The following is a 21,892-nucleotide window of genomic DNA, read 5'->3' as shown; positions in this document are numbered from 1 at the left end:
TAATATATAAGTTTGTCAGTTATCTAAGTTGTGAACCGTTCGAGCACAGAAACTTGACAGTGACCAGTAGCTAATCCTCAATCCAAACAATCTTAGAGACAGAAAAACTCTCGCCGTACTGCCAAATGAAGCCTCCTCTCCTCTCCTGTGTTCTTGCTGTGAAACAAAAGGCTAGTTTGGCCAAATCAGGACTGACATCATTGGCAACAGCTGCAGGCGGCATGTACTGCGTGTCTACGCGTGTGAGTGAGTGTGTGTGTGTGTGTGTGTGCTTTACGTCTGTGTGTGCGTGTGTTTGTGTCTGTCAAGATGAGGTGACCTGATTGCTCAGCTGAGCAGTGAGGGAAGACCCAGCCTCGTGTTGTCAGAATAGCACCAATAAAAACCCGCAAGAGATGGACCACAATGCACCCTGGCTGGCTGCCCCTCCCCTCTCCGAGTCCCTCCATGTTTTGTGCATGTGCCGTCCATCCTCGCTCACACTCACGCTGGCACTCCTGACCATGCCAAAGCAGATCTGAAGACGAAAAATGATCCACCGCTGTCTGTGCACTGCTGTAGCAGCTCATAGCTATGGAGTTGTGGGTCAGGTCAAATCCTGTTTAAACAGCCTTTATCCTTATTGCTGTTAAGATAGAGCTAATTACAGCCGGGCCTCAACTCTCCTCTCCCCGACTACAGTCTGACACAGCATTTCAATCTGATCCAATTCATAATTTCCATCTACAGTATACACTTCTTCTATTTGAGAATGGAAAGCAAAGGACTCTTAACAGCTTTTTGTGGGAGTTTTTAACTCAACCAGAAATAGGGGCTGACAGTCTGTAAAATCTGCAATGAAACGTGTCTCACTCTGCCTCAAAGAGCTGTTAACCCACTTAAACTAATTGAATTTGTTTAGGTTTCAGTTGAGAGTTTTGATGTTAGGTGTAGATCTGCCTCTAACAATTATTTTCATTATCAAATAATCTGCCGATTATTGTCGCAATTAAGAGGTTAATCATTTAGTCTATAAAATGTCAGCTGTGGGAGCCCAAAGTGACATCTTCAGATTTCTTCTTTTATTATTCTTATTCCTTTTACTGTCCCAGACCCAAAAACTCCTCATTTACTATTAAAACATGCAGCAAATTTAAGAAACCGGAACCAGAAAAATGACTAATTCTTGAATTAGTTGGCAATTGATTTTTTTTAAACAACTAATTGATTCATCGACAAATTGTGACAAATATAATTAGGTTATATCCCCAGTGATTTTTGAAGAGGCCTTTTCTTTCTAAGAACAGAGTTTTAGAGAACTTTAGAATTTGAATTATTTTCAGTATGAATATGGTCCATTTTCACATTAGCCGAAAGCACAAAGCACGGAATTTGGGTGGCTTTAGTCCAAAAATAGTAGTGGATGTTCGTGTTGGCCTTCAGAAAACAATATGAAGCTAACAGTAGTTTGTTAGTGCCAGGAAAAGGTGGGTGGCCTCATCATTCACCCCTCCCAGCATGAACACATAAAACACTTTCTCAACACACAAACCCACACACGCAGAAATGGCCCCTAGCCCCCCAGGGGCCCTCACCTCAGTGGCCCTGTGGCGAGCCATGTGTTTGTGTGTGAGGCTTTATAACCTTACTAGAGCTGTCCCACCCCTGCTGCTCTGTCTTATTGCTCCCTGTTATCCTCTCTGTTTTGTCCAGAGGAAGGAAAAGAGATGGGATAGATTTCAAGTAGCACCTTGGAGGGGATGGGGGGGTGAGAGCTGCAGGGCGGGAATGGTAAAGTTGCGGAGGGCTGGTGGGGGAAGAAAATAGAGGAGCTAGAGAGTGGAGTGGAAGGTGGAGCTCAGCAGCAGCTTTGACGTAGTTCAGATAAGTGAAGGATTAGAGGATCCACAATGAGCCCGGAGCTGCTGCCACCGCCGCCGCCACTGCTTTTTTACAACAGCCAGTGGTGAAGTGGGTCCTTCTGATGAGCTTTAAAAAAAGGCACACTTACATGCACACCCATTTATACTGTAGATAGTTTTCTTCTGTTTGCTGTGGCCCATTCATACTATAAATGACAAGATTGAACGGATCTTCTGTGCTGCCGGGGTTGAAGATGTGTATGCATCCGTGTTCTTTTGTAGCTTCTTTGCAGCATTCATATTTGAAGTATATTAAGTTTTCATGATGTTGAACTTCAGGTGATTGTCATTTCATGTGATGAAGCTCTCAGTCAGTTGTTATCTGTGTGAGTCTGGACAGACGATGGACACTTCAGCTTGACTGGTGCATGCAGGTATATAACCACAAAGTAGAAACTGTAGTTCTTCTCTGTACTTTCTGTTCGACTCGACACGTCTGCTGGAGAAACATGAGTGGTGCGTGCTTTCTGTCTTTTGTTATTCTCTCCAGACACACACACTCACCCAGTACAGCAGATTCAATAGACAGACAGACAGAGTCATAGTAATATCTGCTGCTCAGGTTGAGAAACGCTTGTTTAAAGTGAGAACTGCTTGTGTGCATGAGGATAATGACACACGAGAGTCACTCGAATATGGGTTTTGTGCGTCACTGAAAACGCCTTTATGCTCCAGTTGAATTGTTTGTGTCCCGTGTGTGCTCCAGTGCGTGTCTGTGAACAGGTGTTTCTGATTGTGTGCATATCCGTGTCAGTGTGTGTGTTTTTGTGTGAGTCTTTGTGTCTGAGTCTACGTTCAACAGCAGCAATCCAAAGGGTCAGGTGTCCGTCTGGTTTCGCGTTAGAGTGGTAACCCAACTGCTTAGATTACAGCCGGGGTCATCAGTTCTGCTCCGAGGCCCCAGAGGTTAAAGTTTAGCTCTAGTAGTGGAGACACGGTGAGGGTAGAACTGGTCTGTCTGTCTTACAGAAACAAAATACACACATACGTAACATGCACGCTGGGACATTAGAAGTATAACCTGCAGAGAAATTGATGATTTTTTTTTTTTATATGAATTGGTGGTATTTGAAGCGTTGGTGTTTTTTGATTTGCAGGTGCGCAAGTACATGTGGTGGCGAATGAGAAAAGCACCGAGAGAATCACTCATTTTGCTTTTGATTTCAGCGAGTTTTTTATTTTCCATTTCGAAATCGTGACACCCCTAAAGCGTGTGAATGGAGGCAGCCGTACCGAATCATTTTTGAGGTATGCCATTATGCTAATTGTATTCTGAGTATTTATTTTCATTTACAAGGGAGTGGGATTCATCGGTATGTTTGTGGTAAAATGACTGAAAACTTTTGAAATATTCTCACATGTTAACAAATAATTTATAACAAGTGACTTGCCCCTGATGTACATACAGCTCATAAAAACTAATGACTGACTGTAATAAGGTGGCTTTAATGAATATTGGAAACTCTTAAATGTCTGACATGTAAACTTAGGTTAAATGAGACACGTTGTCTTTTTCTCTCAGTCTTTTACTTCCTCCTGTTTCCTTACATTAGACACACACACACACACACACACACCTTTTCTTCTTCCCTCCCTCTCTTACACAGGAACTGGACAATTTCCTGAGCCTGTTTTTTTTTCATTTTGCTTCCCTCTGCGTGTATCTTTTACGTGCGTACGTTTCTGTGTTCCTCTGCGTGTGCCTGTTCGTCATCCTCTGTCTCTGACTGGCTCTTAGCTAACAGCTGAAAATGTCACAACAGTTTAATGTCGGTGGGAACAAGCTGGTTTGAGAATGACCTAGTCTGCTTAGTGGAGTATGAGTGGGGTGGTGAGTTTTTCAGTTTAATGCTCTTCCATCAATGTAAGTGATTTTAGATACTGTGTAATGTTTGTGATGGACAACGATACTGTTATATCTCTAGTTTTGACAGAAGGATTGGTTGTATTTTGTAGTTCTTGTGACATTGGACCTCACCACAAGAACCACTCGTGTGAACAGATTTGTTTTTAAAGGCATTCTGTGCAGTTTTGACCACCGTTAGTAGTAGTTTATGCATGCGAAAACAGAGAAGAAGAAGACTACTGGCAATAAAACATAGATATAAACATGCTGGTTTTACACTTAAAAGAAAAACAGCATTTGCCATATGTCTTACAAGGAATAAATTCAGCAGGTTTGTTGGACCTCAAACATACATTTGCTACCACACATCTTGTCCCCAACAGCTGCCTCAGGGTCTTCATGGAAATCCATCCACGAGAGCGTCCTCCAGCAGTGTAACATCACATTTAATAACTGCATTTTGTCCATCTGTCCATACGTGTCACGTCCGTTTGACCGCCTTTGCTTTATCTGTCTAACTTCATATGACACTGTCAGGTAGCCTTATAAAAAAATTCAGGGTAATCAGTTTTGCTGATGACCAAATTTCAAGACCACGCACCTACTCGTGAACAGATGATATTCATCAGGTTTCAGGTACTTTACAACAAGTTGGAGTGCAGTTAAAAAGGTTTTATGCTTGTTGATATGGCACGTCTTGTGCAGAAAATCGCTGGTCACCAGCGAAGCGTTTGTTATTGGCCTCCTCTAATGTCCACTTATCCAGGCAAGGCAGCTCATCTTTGATCAGTGCTGACCAGTGTTTCCTTCTGGCTCCAAACCAGGCCAACCACACACAGCCTCATAAATGTTTTTCCTATTCAGAGTGCAGAAATTACTATTTGACATAAAGTTTATTTAGAGCCTGCAGTTGGTGTTTTTGTGTAATTGTTTGTGTGTGTGTGTGTGTGTGTGTGTGTGTGAGGCCTGCGCTGCCTCTGTTGAAGAGGGAGATCCTTATTGCCTCAGGCACAGTGGCTTATGGAAATCAATGTTTGATTTGTCGTCTACTTGATAAAGGATTTAATGCTGAAACATGCCCCCACTGCCACACTCACAGAAAAGAAATGGCCTTATTGAGTGTGTTCATTTTGCCTTCACTCAGGACTGTGTTTGCAAAGTGGTTGTATTTACCTACTATCATGTTTGTGTGTGTGTGTGTGTGTGTGTGTGGGTTAGTAGGTAATAAGATAGCTGTGATTACCTGACAGACCTTATGTCCGCTAACGGCCGATACGTGCATTTGTGTGTAGTGTCCAAAGTGGTGTATAACCCCCTCGCCCTCTCGGTGTTCCCTGCTTTTGGTGTGCGTGTGTGTGTGTGTGTATCGACCAGACGCTGGAATGGAGAAACGCCTGTCGAGCACACAAAATCAATGGTTGCTGTTTTCCCTCCTCCAGCAGCCTCTTGATATCTGCAATGAATACAAAGCACGTTTTGTAGTGCCAGAGACACACACTCATCTTTATGTCCACTCCCCTTTTGCCACCATGGCAGGGTCACATACAAACCCATGGGAGATTGAGCTAAATTACAAGTCAGTTACACTTAATTGGGAGAAATATGACTCAGTCGCAGCGTGTTTGCCGCCGAATCTGCTGTCACCTAACAAGACTTGAGTGAGACCTACGCTGCTGCAGCTGTCACCGGTCTGCAAAGTTTATTATTACTCCTGCTATATACACTGTGCTGTGCCAGCAAATCAAACAAGGCAGCCGAGAACGTGAATGAAACATCATCCGTCTTCCATTGTGTTGAGTGGCATTAGCAAAGTGGCCAACAAGTGTTTATTTAGCTGGTGGGCAGTCCATTTTATTTCAGGCACGGGGATAAAATCAACCCTGTTTTCACCATTATGCAAGTGTGCCTCTCTGTCTGTCCTGAACTCTTTCCTTCTTGTTGTCGCTCTCTCTCTCTCTCTCTGTTGGGGATTAGAGGTGGTGGTGGTGGGAGGAGGGGGATGAGGAGGGGAGGTGGCAGATTAGCGGCGGCCGTCCGGCGGGTCCGTCTGTCTGCCGTCAGAAAATAGAATTCATTTGTGTGATCCAGATGCTTATGCTCAGCTCTCTGCGTCTCTGGTTGTGTGTGTTGCTCAGTAAGAAGAGAGGATTGGCCCCTGGGAGGTGGGGGGTGCTAGCTCACATCCGCTAGGCGGCTTTTGTACTCACATCAAAGAGAACGACTGTGGCCCAATGAATCTACGAACCTTGTTTAGCCACCCTGACAGACTACAGTGTAAACAGAAATATGTATTGACATGTACGTGCCTACTGTGGTTCCAGGAAATACGCTGCCAGACATACACCATCCATTGGTTCTTTAAAACGCCACATGTTGACTCTCTTACTACAATACAGGAATAAAGTCAAAGAGCACACAGATTGTTGGAGCATTTAATATTTTAGAGTTGCAGATTGTCTTGCTCAATGTGAACATGTTTTTTCAACTAAAAGAAAATGTAATAAACAGTACCAAAACCTCTCTCAGCACCAGTATGAAAAATTACAAATGATAGTAAGTCCCTTAAATGGTGAAAATTCGCTTATTTTCAGTGTTTTGTATGACTTTGTATGACTGTTTGGTTGGGCAGAATGAAAATAATCACAGAGAAGACAGCGAGAGCATGCGGGGGCTGTGTGTTAACAGCCTGAGTTGGGGTTACTACAGAGGGGAGTGGGGAAGGGAGCGGCGTTGATGGATGGACCCAAACTGGAGATCTCACATAGGGCTTTAGAGCAGGATGCTGGAGGAGGTCTGTGGGGTCCCTGAAAGAGGTACTGTAGGACTGCAGGGGAGAGAGATGGAGAGAGAGAGGGAGAGGAAAAAAGACCTGTCATTAATCAACCTCCCTCCACCTGCCACCTCTCCTCACTGCCTCATGTCCGCTCTTTATACCTCCTGCCACCCCGCTGTAATCCCCTCCCCTTCTTCTCAACCTTGTTTTGTTCTAAGTCCAAGTGCAGTCCTCTGTTGTAAGCAGCCCTTTCACAGCCTTCGGGTTGCAGCGTACTGACTCCCAAACATCACTCTGGGAGGTGTTTAATGCTATTACGAGGTGGCAGTCCAGGCACCATGCCCTCCGACGAGGACTCATGCTGGGGCTAAACACCAGCTTAGTTTTCTTAATTCACATAAACTCTGGTGCTTCTGCCCTCCTGCCACCAGCCTCTTAACTTCCTGGACGGCGCAGCCCTCTAATGCCCACCTGAAACTGCTGTAATGCAAAAAGGTGACCCTTTTTGTCGCTTTGAGGTCAGTAAGAACATTACGAGGTGTTCTGACAGGTCAGAAGTATTGGCTGGTGCTGGTGTGTGTGTTTCATTCGCCAACTGTACTTCCCCACAGCGTCTGGCTGAGGGAGGGTTGGCCCATCTGAGCTGCTGGCTCACGGGCAGTGAATTTGAATAAGAGCGTGTGGATTCTGGTTCTCAAATAAACTAGTTGCTGGTGAGATTCATTCACCCTCTCAAGTCTGTAGAGGCTAATCCTTATTCTCTGTCCCTCTTAACATAATGAAAAAAAATGTTTTCTTTTTTGATAAGTTGTTAGAAGAATGATTGAGTCAGATGTCGCCCTGCAAAAGCCAGAGACGGAGGCCGGGTCATGTGGTTGATATTAATTAGAGCTGAAACCATCAATTAATGTATTACTCAGGCAACAGAAAATCAATCTGCAGCAATGTTGATCATTTTTCAGGCTTAAATGCCAAAGGTTCACTTGTTCTCAGATGTGAATGTTTGCTGTTTTTCTTACTCTTCTGTGATAATTAAAATAAATATCTTGAGGTTTTGGTCTGTTCATTAAAAAAAAACAAACAGAAAAAAAACACTTAAAAGGTGTCACTCATCACCTGGAAACTTCTGACGGATATTTTTCTGTATTTTCTGACATGTTATGAACTTATCAGTTATTTTGAGAAAATAATCTGCAGATTGATTTGTCATTAAAATCCTTATCAGAGTATTATAAGAATATTTTTCAGATATTATCAGGGCAAATCTATCTAATATCACTCATGAAATAATGACTAATGTTGATAGCAAACAGCTGCGTTTGACTGTTATGTGTTATGTTTTATGCACACTAATCCGCACAAATCTTCACATATGCTACAGGGTTTCACTCTCTGTTTACACAATCGATTCAGAAAAAGCCTTTCTGGCACTATAAAACATTTATGCTGCGAAGATGCAACAAACTACTAATAGCATTAACAACACAAGCCAAAACAGAGGAATAATTAAACATCTCTGTCTCTCTCGCTCTTCTCTATAAACATCAGCATTTCAACTGCAAACTCATGCCTATATATTAATGGAGCAACAGTGTAGGCTCATTAAAAATGCATGCTGAGCATTGAGCTTCGGAGGCCAATTATCCCACCTTGCTCCTTTACAATGGCTGATAATAAAAAAGCCCCTGCAGTCGGCCACTCCTCGATTGCCTCACTGCTCCAACCTCCCTCACCCCTCACCTCTCTTCCCCCTCCATCTCTCAGTCCAGCTGCCTGTTGTCTAACACACCAGATCATCAGTGAACAGGCTTTTCACTGGATTTGATGGAGTGCAGTGTTTTGATCTGTTGGGATTTGTGCGTGTGTGTGTGTGTGTGTGTAATGCTGCTCTGCTCTGCAGGTGGCAGTGGACAATGGTATTACAGAGAGAGGCATACATTTGAGTAGACACACACAGACAAAAACACACACCCCACAACACACACACACGTGTGTGTAAACATATAGATGAGACTGTTCCAGCACATGTCGTGCCATCATGCTTTTTGACAGGAGTGCCTTGAGAAGATCAGAGCGCCTGGAGCTCCGTGGCTGTTTCTGCCTCGTGCTGTACATCAAATATGAGTACACGTGGGAAGCAACTGCATCACTAGAGCACTTTAAAAAAAAAAAAACTATACTGGCAACCTGCTCATCAAAGGGCTGCCATCACTACATACATATGGCACTATATAATGTACAACCCCCACCTTGCATTTGTAGACGAGTTTTATCTCGCAGCAGGTAAGTAAACAGCAAAAGAAATGAAGGCGATGTGATGTCGTTTCTGTAGCTGATGATTAGGTTTGTTTAAACACATACAACAGCACACACTGTGAGTTGTCTCCACCTTCCTGCACTTCAAACAACAGAGAGCTGATGGATGATACATTCTGCTCCAACAGCTTCACACAAACAGCTAAGGAACGCTCTCAGCTGGTCCCCCACAGCGTCGAAATCAGCTTCAGTACTGAAACGATTAGTCTGTCGTTCGATCAGCCAGGAGTCTTAGTGATCAACAATTTTGATAATTAATTAATCGTTAACTTAATTTGCCAAGCCAAAACTGCCAGCATTTATTGGTTCCAGTTTCTGAATGAAACTGCCCTTTTTAAGCTTTATATCTTTGCCAGTTTATTTTTTTGAGTTATGAAGACTACAATGGGCATTTTTCATTATTTTATGGCAGTTCGAAGATAAAACAATGTATCACTTGAGGGGGAACTCCACTTATTTCACAGATTACAGCCTGCTAATAGTTCTTGGGGTGTATTATTACATCTGTGCCTCAAAGGGAGTTTGACAAATCTGAAAAATTGTCCCAAGTTATGTCACTTGTGGCAGTTGGGGTGGAAGACCACAAATTTAAAAATGAAGTTGAAATTGAGGTTGTGAAGTTAGAGAAAAGTGATCTTTCCAGATCCTTATCTGGGATTGAAGCTAACGGCTTCAGGCTAATACACCTCAATCTCACACACTGGGTAAGGTAGGCAACAGATTTTGACAAGGTATGAAAGAGAATAAATACTAAACCGACTGACTACTCTTTTAATCAGAAAATCCTCAGCCTTACTTTGCTTCAGCTTGTCATTTTACTTGGCCACAAAACTTGTCAAGCCCAGGAGCCAGATTTGATTTGATATGTTTGTTGGCTGAGGAAAGCCCTTCTTCACTCCCTGTAGGTGTTGTTAAAAATCAGGCTGACTTCATTAATAGTCTGATCTGGATGTAATTAAGAACGAGTGGAGGACGACCGGCAGGGAGAGAGACAGTGAGAGGGAGAGTAGGAGAGACGGTCTCCCAGCCTTTCTTTTTAAATCCCCCTTGTCACAGGTGTTGACAAGTCGAGGAGAGCAACTGAGAGTGAGGAGTAGTAGAGTGAGCTTTAGATAAAGCTTGACCCTCTTTGTGTCATCTTCATGTAGCAGCTTCTTCATGAGAAAGCTCTATTACAGCTGGTAAACACTGGCAGCGCTGGGCTATCACTGCGCTCTGAGATGTTTTGGCTCATTTGTCCATGATTAGTCTGCCTGCCCGCCTTTGTTTTGCATGTGTGTATTATCTGAAACACGCCCATGCACATGCACATGCATACCAGCTTTTCTACGCTCATGTTTACGCAGCACTGGGTGGAAAACATAAATTGGAGACAGAGCGTTCCCCGTCTGCAGGGCTTGGAAGAGGGTTTGGGCTCGGAAAGCTGGCTTTCCTCTCAGGAAGTGTTGTTCCTCACCGCTCTCCATAAACACTGGAAAAGAGACCCAAAGAAAATGTCCCAGACTCAGTGTTTCCACTGTAAACACACAGACATACACATATTATACTGGTCCTTCTCTCTGTTTCTCTCATATGTGTCTCTTCTTTCTCTGGCAGAAAGCTTCATATTTTCCCAAAGGAGTATACAGTATGCCAGACTGTGTGATCCAGAAAACCAAATCTTGACCTATGCAGATCAGCTGCCTCAACTTTGGGCATCTCATTTCTTAAGGCTTTGCAAAGCAAAATGATGTGTGTGAACACAAATAACTAAGGTCTAGAGAACACAACTGTCTATTTATTAAGTATTTTTCCTTTAACTTCGACTTATGTTCAAGCCTCATAGTTTTTTTATTGCAGCAATGCTGTCATTAAAAATAAAGCAATAAAAAAAACAGGATTTTCTTGTTTTTTTTAACCCGTGGGTAAAAAACACAAAGAAGAAATGCCAGGAATTTGTGACTGAATTACCTCTCAGAGCAGCATAAATGTTACTTCAGTTCTTAACAAGTGGTTGGATTGCAGTTTCCCTTGTGTGCTCTGCGAGTTAATAAATCCACACCCGTGAGAGAGAAAGACAGAAGAAAGAAAGAAAGCTCTTTCCATTAATTTTAGTTGTCATGGCATTTATTTCCGCACTGAAGCGTTGTGCTGTGAAAATATCATCGACAAGTCCCAAAAACACCAAATAAGATTTGAAATGTTCACAGTTTATCATTATTTGTCATGACATCATGACTCTGTAATCTATCTCAAGTTGTCCATTTTTAAAATTAGCTCTACCAGCCAATCTTATTTCTTTCTTTCTTTCTTTTTTTTTTTTTTTGCAACACTGCAAATGCAACAAAATGCTGCAATACCAGCCAGACATTAGCCTTTGCTGCCATTCTGTCCACTGTGGTTAAAACACTGAGCTCACTTTACCACCCAGCTGACTTACACAGCACCCTAACCTCTGTGTGTGTGTGTGTGTGTGTGTGTGTGTGTGTGTGTGTGTGTGTGTGTGTGTGCAGAGAGGCAGAGCGAAGGAGTGTAAGAGAGCGAGAGAGAGAGAGAGGGGTTAGAAACCCTTTTTATTACATTTCCTCCGCAGTGAAAGAGGAGGCAAGATGGACACTCCATATCTCCCTGCTGCGCCAGAAAACTCATCTAAATGGAAAACACATTGTCTTCATTATTTTGCAAGAGCTGAAAGAACAGGGTTGTCATGGTAACAGCCATCTGAGTGAGCGCAAGCGGGCGGCCGAGGGGCTGGTTTTAGGGCCAGAGGAATGGAGAGAGAAAAGAGGAGGAGGAGGAGGCAGGGAGGGAACAAGGAGTCAGGAGAGGAGGGGAAGGTGGGGTGGTGGTGGGGCACTAGTTGGTGTGAAGACGAAGAGAGGGGACTGAGATGAAGAGGGTGGAGATGGAAAGAAGACAATAGAGATGGAGGAAAGAAAAATAAGAAGTCGTGGGGTGAAGAGAGGGGAAAGGGAGCAGAGGGTGTGAGGGAGAGAAGACGGAGAGGGGAAAAAACATTGAGAAGCGAGCGATGGGTTTGTGAGAGGAGGCAGGGAGTGCCTTTTCCAGTGGAGCCAGACAGTGCAAATGGCCAGTTAGTGGCTCTCAGGAGCAGTTCAGAGGCCCTTATTAATTTCAAGGGGCAGCAAGATGGTAGATTTAACATCTTAGGAAATCTCTTCCAACTGTGCCCCACTGGTGCTCTGTGTGTGTGTGTGTGTGTTTGCATGTGCATGTGTGTGTTTGTGCAAATGCATGAGAGTGCATACTGATGTACAGTCAAGGGAAGAGCCATCTTTGCCCGCTGAGCTGCCATTAGAAGACACAGCGCTTTGGTAAACACATCGAGGGAGAGGGTGGGGGGACAGGCTCTACTCCTCTCTTCAGCCACTTCTGCTCAGCCAGCGCCCCAGAGGTGATCGACAACCTGCCTGCTGCCGTCTTTATTAGTTGCTCCCTAGAACAGCCCCTGGCAGCAGCAAGCCTAACACCGTAACGCCCTTCATCAAATATTTACCCCTCCTGAATCTACAACATGCACCAAGGCCACATCAAATAAAACCAAGTGCCAAGGCGATATCTAATCCAGTCCAATCCCCCTCCTCGTCAACTTCATTCTCTTCCCTTTCTCTGCTGGGTGGATTTTCATGACGCTTCTGTCAGTTTAGCATCAACTCAGGGATTAGAGCTGTTGCCATAGAGGAAGGGACCTACATGATCATTTATTTACAACTTGTTTCCCGCTTCTCTGTTACATAGCCAGTGGCGTTAGTATGACTGAGGCCTGACACAACATCGTTTTGACAGCCATCGGGCGATTAAGGAAATTAAAGTAATTGCCACAGTCTTTGTCATGTAAATACTCATAACCTCCCCCTGGAGTATTTGGCTTGACTTCGACATTCATTGGGATCCAGCATCCAACCTTGAGCCTCTTCAAAGGAGCCGTATCATTATCATTATTGTTTGTGGGTTGAAAATGGGATTGAGATGAAGAACCAAAACACAAAACCCAAACACATCCTGTCAGATTAAATTTTTATTCAGCGCAGATGATGATAGAAGTCCCAGTTGTCGTGACAAAAAATAAAAAAATACACTGCACATTTTGTGTTTGTGTTGGGGTCAGTTCACCACATTTCCCAGCTGCCACTGTGATTCTTCAGGGGGAACGTCCATTGAACATAATTGCCAAAAAGCTGGCCAAACTCTACAGGGTCTCTCGGCACTGAAGCTGTGGCGTGGAGGGGAGGGGGCAGTTGTGTTATTGTTTTGCTCTCATCAGTTCCCTCCAGATGTGTAATCATGGTCAAGGGAGGAGCGATGGTCGTGGCTTGTGACTGACCAGCATTTAGGGGAAGAGACAGCGTGCACTCGGTTGGCTGCTTGGCTGCTCTGGCCGGCCAGCTGTGTAGCTGCCTGTAGGTCTTAGTGATTCATGTCACACTGTAATTGGTTTACCTGCTCCCTGTGTGTCTGCGCTCTGAGTGGACCAAAACAAATTACCCAGGGATGACCTCTCGCCATCTCTCTCTCCCGCTCTGCAACCATTTCCTCCTATCTCTCCCTGCACGTCTCTCCCAGCCTCCCACTACATGTAATATGTCATATGAGTGTTTTTCCTTCTCCCTCTCTCTTCTCATTTATTTATCCGCCCCCCCCCCCCTTCTACATACATCAAATCTCACAAGCAGAGTGTTTTAGAGACGAACCATATCAGAGCACCAGCGCGCATTAAAACCTCTTGAGGCTTGAAGACGTGTGTGTTTCTGTGTCTGCTTGTGTCTGTCATTTCGACATGTTACGCACACATGCAGGCGTGAAGATATGTTGATAGGATGGACTTTGTGTAACGATGCTTGAGATCACACATAAACACACACACACACACACACACTGGTTCTGTGCTTTGTGGCACAAAATGAGTGTTTTGTGAAAGCTGCAGAGAAGCACATTAGCCTTTCAACACTGGTTTTCTGTGCTCGCTGTGCCAAATAGTACCTGTGTGAATTGTCCTCTCAGTGAATGAAGCTGGTGCTCTGTGTACACCATTAGGCTGTTTCATTTTCGCAGCAAGCAGATGCTTTGTGTTCTTTGCTGCTCGCATCCTCACTCTGACACACAGTGGCGAACACACACACGCAGCAAGATGAACGAGTGCATCATTCATCCCCATCACTCGTGTCAGAAGGTCTCCCTGTCTCTATTTAGTGGTTTCAGTAAAAAATCCACAGTCGAAGGATTTCAATGTGCGCGGCTTGAAACCACAATTTGTTTGTATTTGTTTGTATTTGTTACTGGTTACACAGACGGTCCTTCTATCAGAGGACCTGGTGCATGTGCAGGGAAATGTCAGTCTTTTTCTAGTGCCCTTGAACAAGTGCATTACTCTGTACCAACTCAGGGAGCGCTACACTGTAGGTAGGATGGTGGGAAAATCAATAAGGATCCTGTCCTTTTTGGAATATCTTTGTTATATGCCATCCTTATTATGAGTTCCCATATGGCAGCACCCACCAAACACCTCTTTGAACATGTTTTAATCCTGGAATTCAGTTTGTCAGCTAAAAACAATTTTTGACCAGACGGCCTGCTCAAATGTCAATATTGTCTGTAGATGCCATCACCCCGTAATCTCCTTGAGGAAAGCTGTTGCTGGGATACATATTAATGAGTGACACTGAATGCAGACAGTTGTGAAAGTTTAGGAAACGCTCTATCAAAAGAAAAGCAAAATAAAGCCATCCGTGATCTGATGAAGCCATTTGGAGGTGCTTCAGTTTAATGGCATCTAATTGCAAGACTTTTTGTTAAATCGTCTGTTTTCTTATGGATTTGATTTGATTCTTATGGCTCCACTGACTTGGTGCTGTGAACTTGTTTAAAACTATGTGCTGTTGATCAGTTTAGTGGTTACTCACCAAGCAAGACTGTGATTTTTATCTCATTGCTTTATACATTTGAAAAAGATTTGTCTTATAAAGCAGTCCTTGTACAGCTGTCTAATAACATTTTCCTTAAGTGTCTTTTAATGAAATGCATGTTCTGCCCTGTACTGGCTGTATTGTACTGTGTTATTCCTCACTGATTTCAACAAGGTTTTTAATTGTAAATACCTATGAATATTTTTTTGAAGTTATTACAATTGTCCTATAAAAGATCAGGCGACAAAATAAAGGTTGTGCTGCAGGAGCTGCAGCACTAAAGGACGTTTTGTTCCACCGATTTCAGAGAGGCTGGGCTAGTGGCTTTTTTAGTGAGGATTGTGCTTTTTGAGTGTCAAAGACAAGGGGAGTGGAGGGCAGACTGGCACAGATACATTTTTGCTCTCCCTAATGACACCAATACCATTTCATGGCTTACTGAGCAGATTGAATCACATTCACTCTTTGTAAGTCTCACTCTCTGCCCCTGTCTCTCTGTTTCTCTTTCCTACACACACTTCATCACTCTCTGCTCACATAGACTATCACATGCACATTCATATGCTACCGTACGTTGATGTGTTACACTCACACCAGTGAATGTTGTTTAATTGCATTTGGGTCAGCAGTTTGCTGGTGCTGAAACTGAAGGACATGGAATTTGTCAGTTTACCCATTCAGCAGTCGCAGGGGGCAGCATGTGAGCTAACAGCTCTGCTGGAGTCAGGCCCATAAGGTTACTTTTACACAAGCCTGTCAGACTGCACCGTCAATCACTCTCCTCTGCTCTCCTCTCCTCTCCTCTCCTCTCCTCTCCTCTCCTCTCTGACTGCTGTTATTCCGCCCAATAAAACTTATGAGATTTACGCACTCGTTCACTGAAAAGGCTCAGTATTTCAGACAGTCCTATGATGGCCTGGTACAATCATAAAGGCTGCACATTGGCCTTGTGTTCCCCCCATTTGCACACTTGCTCCATCCCCTTGTGCATCACGAGTGATAGAAATCTTGCCTTTCGTGACAGTGGAAAATCGTGTGTGGCAGCCAGGACATACAAGCTTCCCCAGCTGGTATTTATAGTCCTCAGCAAATGGAACATTCTATGGAATAGGGAGTTCATTCATTCATCATGTGACGCTCAAGCGCCGTTCTGCTCAGATGACCTGATTTCACGTCTCACGGTTAGATAGATGGCCTTTACCTAGTAGAGCACTTGAGACAATAAAAACAAAAACGTGCCCCAGTGTGGGCCCATGAATATAAGAGCAAAGGAATAATGTTTTGATCAAATTTTGTACCACGATGCAGCATGTGACGAGGCATCATCTGAGGTTGTTTTTTGTAGTTAGAATAGGGTTTAAGGGCTGGGTTATGGTTGGATGGAATTAAAAATCAATCAATTAAGAGTGACAAATTTTTTTACCACTTGCCTGGTTGGGAACTATATTTACTAGCCTGACATGGCATTTTACTTTCCCCAGGAAACTGAGCAGGTGTTATTGTTGAGCACTGATGGGACTTTGACTGTTTACAAAATGAACACCTTGAAGACATTATGTAAGACTGGAAACCCTATTGACTTATGGATTTATTATTAGTGAAAATAATTGTCAGATGGTGTCTTAATATTATGTGTGTGAAGTATCTATATTTTTAAACCAATTACCATGCCAAAATTATTGCTTTGCCTCCAGTACGAATGTATTCAGTTTCAAATATTGTGCTGAAGCCTAAATGTGCAGTATTGGGTGAGGGAGAGAGCACCTCTGTGCTCTTTGGTGCTCTTTTTTGTATCTCACACTTTGAGTGGTGAAATAATCGGCTGCTCCCGGGGGTATCTGGTGGCACATTCTTGCAATACTCCACGACTGAAGCTCCATATTTATAGACAGCAAAGGAGCAGCTCACATATCCCCACATCACAGCTGTTTGCATTGCAGTGTTGGGTGTCACATTGCTGCCCGGTGCTCCTGTGGTTGTCACATTAAAACAGAAGATAAACAAACAGCAGCATTTAGAGTTTATTTTTTCCACCCCCGGGACAAGTCATTTCATATTTTTATAGAGGCTGGTGGTTATGATGATGTGTAGAGGGTTGAGTTTTATAAAGGCCGGAGGGAGCGATATGACCAATAGCTGGCTTTGCTCAGAGGGAAAAGGAGAGGGAGGAGAGATTAGTGGAGTGGAGGATTATAAAAATAATGCAAAGAACAAAACAAGGCAGGAAGGCAGAGACATGATGTTGTGTGGGTTTGTAAAAAAAAAATATGAAGGATAAGAGTTGAGAAAATAAAGGGAATGAGAGCAAAAAAGGGACTGTCTGGCTATGGGAATTTGCCACTAGAGATAATAGTGTGTGAGAGAGAGTGCTGGTGGTTTTTTACAGACACACTGAGAGCAGAGATTGTGGGAGGCAGAGGGAGAGAGAGGCCAGCACAGCTGAGTGGTGTTGATTGGCCTGTTTGAAAACACATGAACTGCAGACAGAGAGGGAGAGAAACTCTGTGCGCTGGGAGAAAGTGGCGCTCTGTGCCGTGCCACGCTGCAGCCCAAACCACATTAGAGCAAATGAATCCATTCCACCTTCTGTTATGGCAGCTCCCGCACGGGGCCCCAGGAAGGAGAAGGAGGAGGGAGGGAAGGAGGCTGGGAGGGAGGAAGAGTGGCAGGAGGGTTGAGATATGAGGGACGGGGAGAGGAAAATGATCGAACGGAAAATGGAAGGTGATGGAAAGGAGTCGCATGCTGGGTGGCTCTAATGATGTCTGAGGGCTATAGAAAAGCGGAGCAAAAAGCACATAGAAGTGAGAGAAAGAAAAGCTGTGGCCATATAACTGAGGACAAGGAGGAGAAGGCGAGAAGATCCCCCACTGTGTCCAGAGAGCAGGACTTATAGTTGTGTTCCAGACTGCTGCTGAATGATGAAGATGATCTCTGGCCAGATTTCACGCGTGTGCTCCTTTTACATTGTTGAGCACTGCCCTCTACTCTTTACACACAGGAAAGATTAGAAGACAAAACATTAGAGCACCACCAAAGATATTATTTTCTATCATATTGCATGCAAACCCTCACCCACAGCATAGCTTAAAAATGTATCAATGGCAATTTGTGATTAATAACCAACAAAATCAGCTATGGTAAGTTTTTCTTTCGCACCTATGACAAGAACCAGATGATCATTTAAACAGCCACACACTGAACAAATCCTCAAAAGGACATGCACGATGTTTAAAAATACTCATTAAAATCTTGGCACTGATTGCGAGCCCTTGCTCCTGATGTACTCCTATGTACTCCAGTACAGTAACATACAGTACTGGAGTTCAGTGCGAGCTTCCGTGCAACCGCACTGACTGATCACATTCACAAAGCAAGCTGCGCTTGACGAAGGTGGTAGTCATTTCTCTGAAATGAGAAATCACTCATGCTACGAGTGAGCGAGTGTGTGTGTGTGTGTTATGGCTGTTGATAATGAAGAGATAATTTCAACACTTTTTTCCACTTCTCTCTGTTTCTTTTCCTCACTGAGCCTGGCCCTCTTGCCCCCTCCCTGACATACTCCAGTGCATTTCATATTACTTTGCTTTTGTTTCTAAGCACTTATTTCTTGCCCCACTTCCCCCAGCTTGTTTTGCTCAGGAAAGAGAGGAGGAGGGAAACAAAAAGGTGAGAATGTGTGCATATGTGTTTTTGAGACAGAAAGAAACAGAAGCTTCCTCAGATGTCGGTATTATTTGTGGTTTGTTACTCTGCTCTGATTCATAGCAATATCCTCCCACTGCTGTTTAAAGGGAAGTTGTAATATGCACAGCATAATTGGATGTGTAATCCTTTGCTTTGCACCTCTGGTAAGCAGTGCTGAGTGGAGCTGATTAAGATGTCGGAAGACAATAAAGATTAAGCGGGCCCATCTACAGCGTGTGCTTGTTCAAACAACTACAGCAGCAACCCAAAAAGTCCAAAACTGAAAATACAAGAAAACAGGAGAACAATAACACTCCAGTCCAGCTCTAATCAGTCAATCTGTGGAGCTGTAGAGTCAGGGATGTCAACATTTTGCTACTTGTTTCCCTTCCTGTGATGATCTGACAGATTACAGTATTTTGATCATAACAGGGAGGGGTCAGGATGTGGGGCAGGAGGAGGGATTCTGACTTGTTTCCACTGAAGCATTGTCTGTTATGCAACATTTTTCCCCTGAACGGAGGGTGTGGTGGTCAGCTTGGACAGTCGGTCAGCCAGTCAGGTGGATTGACTTCTTATCTCTGTTACAATGCCACCAACTGAATGCATCCTGGCCGGCCAGTCCCATTTTCCACCTCGCTCATTTTCCTTTCAGAACCTGAGGGGCCCGTCCTTTCATCGGCTGACAAAAGCACTGCCCATTTGTGGGAGGGGGAGGTGTGTGCTGTACCTTGTGAAAGCACAACAGAGAGAAGAAGGGAAAAGGAAGATATTATTGTCCAAAAGAGGAAGATTCAATTTCCCTTCAACCCTCCTCCTCCCTCTTTGGTCTTGGGTGCGGATGTGTTGGGACAGCAGAAAGGGGAGCTGGAGGAGAAACAGTTAATCAATAGCCACAAGGTCAGATGGCCAGTGCTGGGTTGGAGTGCGCCCTGTTAGCGCTTCATGGAGCTCCCTGGCTGCTGAAGGGGATTTGTAGCACTTGTCAGGGCTTAAAGGAGCCCTCTCTGGACCACTTGCTCTGGGTGTAGTGTGTGAAAGAGACAGGCTGCTTAGCAGCAGGAGAGGGAGACATCTTCTGGATGCTGAGAGGCACAGCACAGCAGAATTAGGCCACCCAAAGTTATGGTCATATTTCGTGCCGTCAGATTGGCTTTGTGCCCTGCAGAGCTGTTTTTAGGGCTTTTCACAGTCAACAACCACTGCAGCATCACGTCCATGTAACCTGACAAGAGACTGGCTGTACACTGTTTGACCACATTTAGTTCAGAATTCCCCCTTAATCATACTGGCAATGTATCCGCTGATGTTTCAGACTTTGTGCAAGTGCACTCCAGGTAATTCTACTCTGGCAATGCTTAATCTCAGAGGATTAGTAATACACTCTTATTCCCAGAGTGTTCCTTTGAAGTTTTACCTTCACGGTTAGTCAAAGTGAAGAATTCAGGCTTTTGTGTTTACATGCTAAATGTGTGTGTGTGTGTGTGTAAGAGAGAAAGAGACAGAAAAAGAGAAGGCTTACTTGCAACACTCTTTCTAAGATAAGCTCACCAGACTGAGCACTATGCTTCCACCGTATTCGCTCTCTCGCTCTGTTTGTCACAGTGGGGGATCTTGGGGGACCCTTTATCAGTACTGAGCAGCTTTCTAGAGCCCTGCCCCCCCTCCCACCTGTGGTTTCTCAGTTTGTCTTTTGTGTAGAGGAATGTGTGGTGGACCAACACTGATGGAGATAAACACAGAGGGATGGAGAGGGATGGAGGCCTCGCTGGAAAACCAGCACGATGCCTATTAATCCTGCCTCAGCTCATTGCTCCGAGATGGTCAGAGTCGTGAGCATGGAGCTGATTTTTTTTTTGTTGTTGTTGCTGCTCACTGCTGGATCAGAACAAGATTTGCACATAAAGAAAGAGATGCTGTAAAGCTGAACCTTATCTGCAGTCTGATGTGGACATGAATTAGATGTCTATGCCACTCTGATAACCTTGACGGCGAGGTGTGCTTCCTATTAAACAGTGATAAGAGTTGATGTCCTTTCTCAGTTGCAGCCAGTGTTAGATTTTCCTCCCATCGGTAACACAAAGCAATAAAGTCTTCTTTCAGTTTCGTCGTGCTTTTGTTTGTCGTTAATGGTGCTGCTGTGGAACATCACAGTTTCAGGCATTTGCAAAAAAAAAAAAAAAAAAAAAAAAAAAAAGACGTGCTTGAGGCGGATCAAGCCCTTCGATGAGTCAGTGCATAAACAAGCTGGCTTCTCTGTTTGAAAATCTGTCAAGCTGCTGAAATGCTGTTTTAACTTCATAGGCTACAAACCCTTTACATGGGTGACAAAAAGCTCTTCTCACTGTGCCTCTCCTCCTCATCTTCTTTTACAGAGTAAAGAACTTTTAATGGCGTCCCGGTAGAGACATCAAGATGAACACGTTACCATCAATGGACCGGCACATCCAGCAGACCAATGACAGGCTGCAGTGCATCAAACAGGTGTGTATGAAGAGCCATGCCTGTTAGCCCTCCATAGCTTCTTTCTGTACTATGCAGACATGGGCTCTAGAGGCAAAGACACAAGAATCTACATTTCCTCTCCTTTCCTACACTCCTTTCTCCTTACAGCACCTTATATGGGCATCGGTTTTTCTGGCCATTAGCTGCAGTCACACAGATCATGTTGCACAGGGTCATAGAGAGAGTGTGTATGTGTGTGTGTGTGTGTGTGTGTGTGTGAGAGAGAGAGAGAGAGGAAGGCAAATCTGGCAGTTAACACAAGAAGACTTCAAAGAGGCTAGCATCTCCCCCACCACCACCACCCTCGAGTGCTGTGCTCCCTTACATCATGTTCCTGACTCTTGACGTACGAATGCTCGCCCTTGTTGTGGTTTTGCTTAAATGCTTCCTTGACTGCCAGCTTCCAAGAGGTTCCTCACAGCCAGATACAGAAAGAAAGACACAGCCAAACCAACAGTCAGACAGACAGACATAACCCAGGGCTACCGCCTCTGCCTGTGATTAATAGTCTACAAGAAGTCACTGGCTGGCTGGCTGGCTGGCAGGCTGTGGGCTTATTTGTTTATGTTATGTGGGTGTGATCCTTTATATCTCCCAACATCCATATGACACAGTGCCTTACAGTGAATCAGTGAATGATAGGTCTGTGAGCTCGCGCTTATGAGGGGATATATCCCTTTTCTCTGTGCCTGCTGTTAAACCTCCCATCCCACCAACACCTAGCACCCACTGCACTAACCTTTATCAAAACATGTTCTTATTTTACATGTAGAGATGTGCTTAATGGCAAAATCTTGGAAAAAGCCTAATTTCCAGAATGTCAGCATTTCTCAAATGAGCAAAATTTGGTGGAATTGACGCTGCTGACTTCACAAAGCCTCCACAATTATTTTCTCAGGCGTCACTGATAAGCCCTTAATAGCCCGAGTTAACTCGTCTAGCTTAATAAACGCACTAATTG

The 21,892-nt window shown here is 44.1% G+C and overlaps 1 protein-coding gene across 6 annotated transcripts in view; it reads left to right on the top strand.

Annotated features, from left to right (window-relative positions):
* Nucleotides 1–21,892, top strand: part of zmiz1a (zinc finger, MIZ-type containing 1a) — a 96,033-nt gene that overhangs the window by 43,372 nt on the left and 30,769 nt on the right. For all 6 annotated transcript variants that reach the window (XM_046401178.1, XM_046401176.1, XM_046401175.1 and 3 more), the window contains one exon: nt 20,802–20,910. In XM_046401178.1, coding sequence (XP_046257134.1) covers nt 20,842–20,910 — 69 coding nt within the window. In that variant the 5' untranslated portion in view covers nt 20,802–20,841. The remainder of the gene's footprint in view (nt 1–20,801; nt 20,911–21,892) is intronic.

The sequence above is a fragment of the Scatophagus argus genome, chromosome 10 (genome assembly GCF_020382885.2).
Source record: "Scatophagus argus isolate fScaArg1 chromosome 10, fScaArg1.pri, whole genome shotgun sequence".
NCBI classification, from domain to species: domain Eukaryota; kingdom Metazoa; phylum Chordata; class Actinopteri; family Scatophagidae; genus Scatophagus; species Scatophagus argus.
The sequence above is the reverse complement of the archived record's forward strand: the minus strand, read 5'-3'. Positions and strand labels throughout refer to the sequence as shown.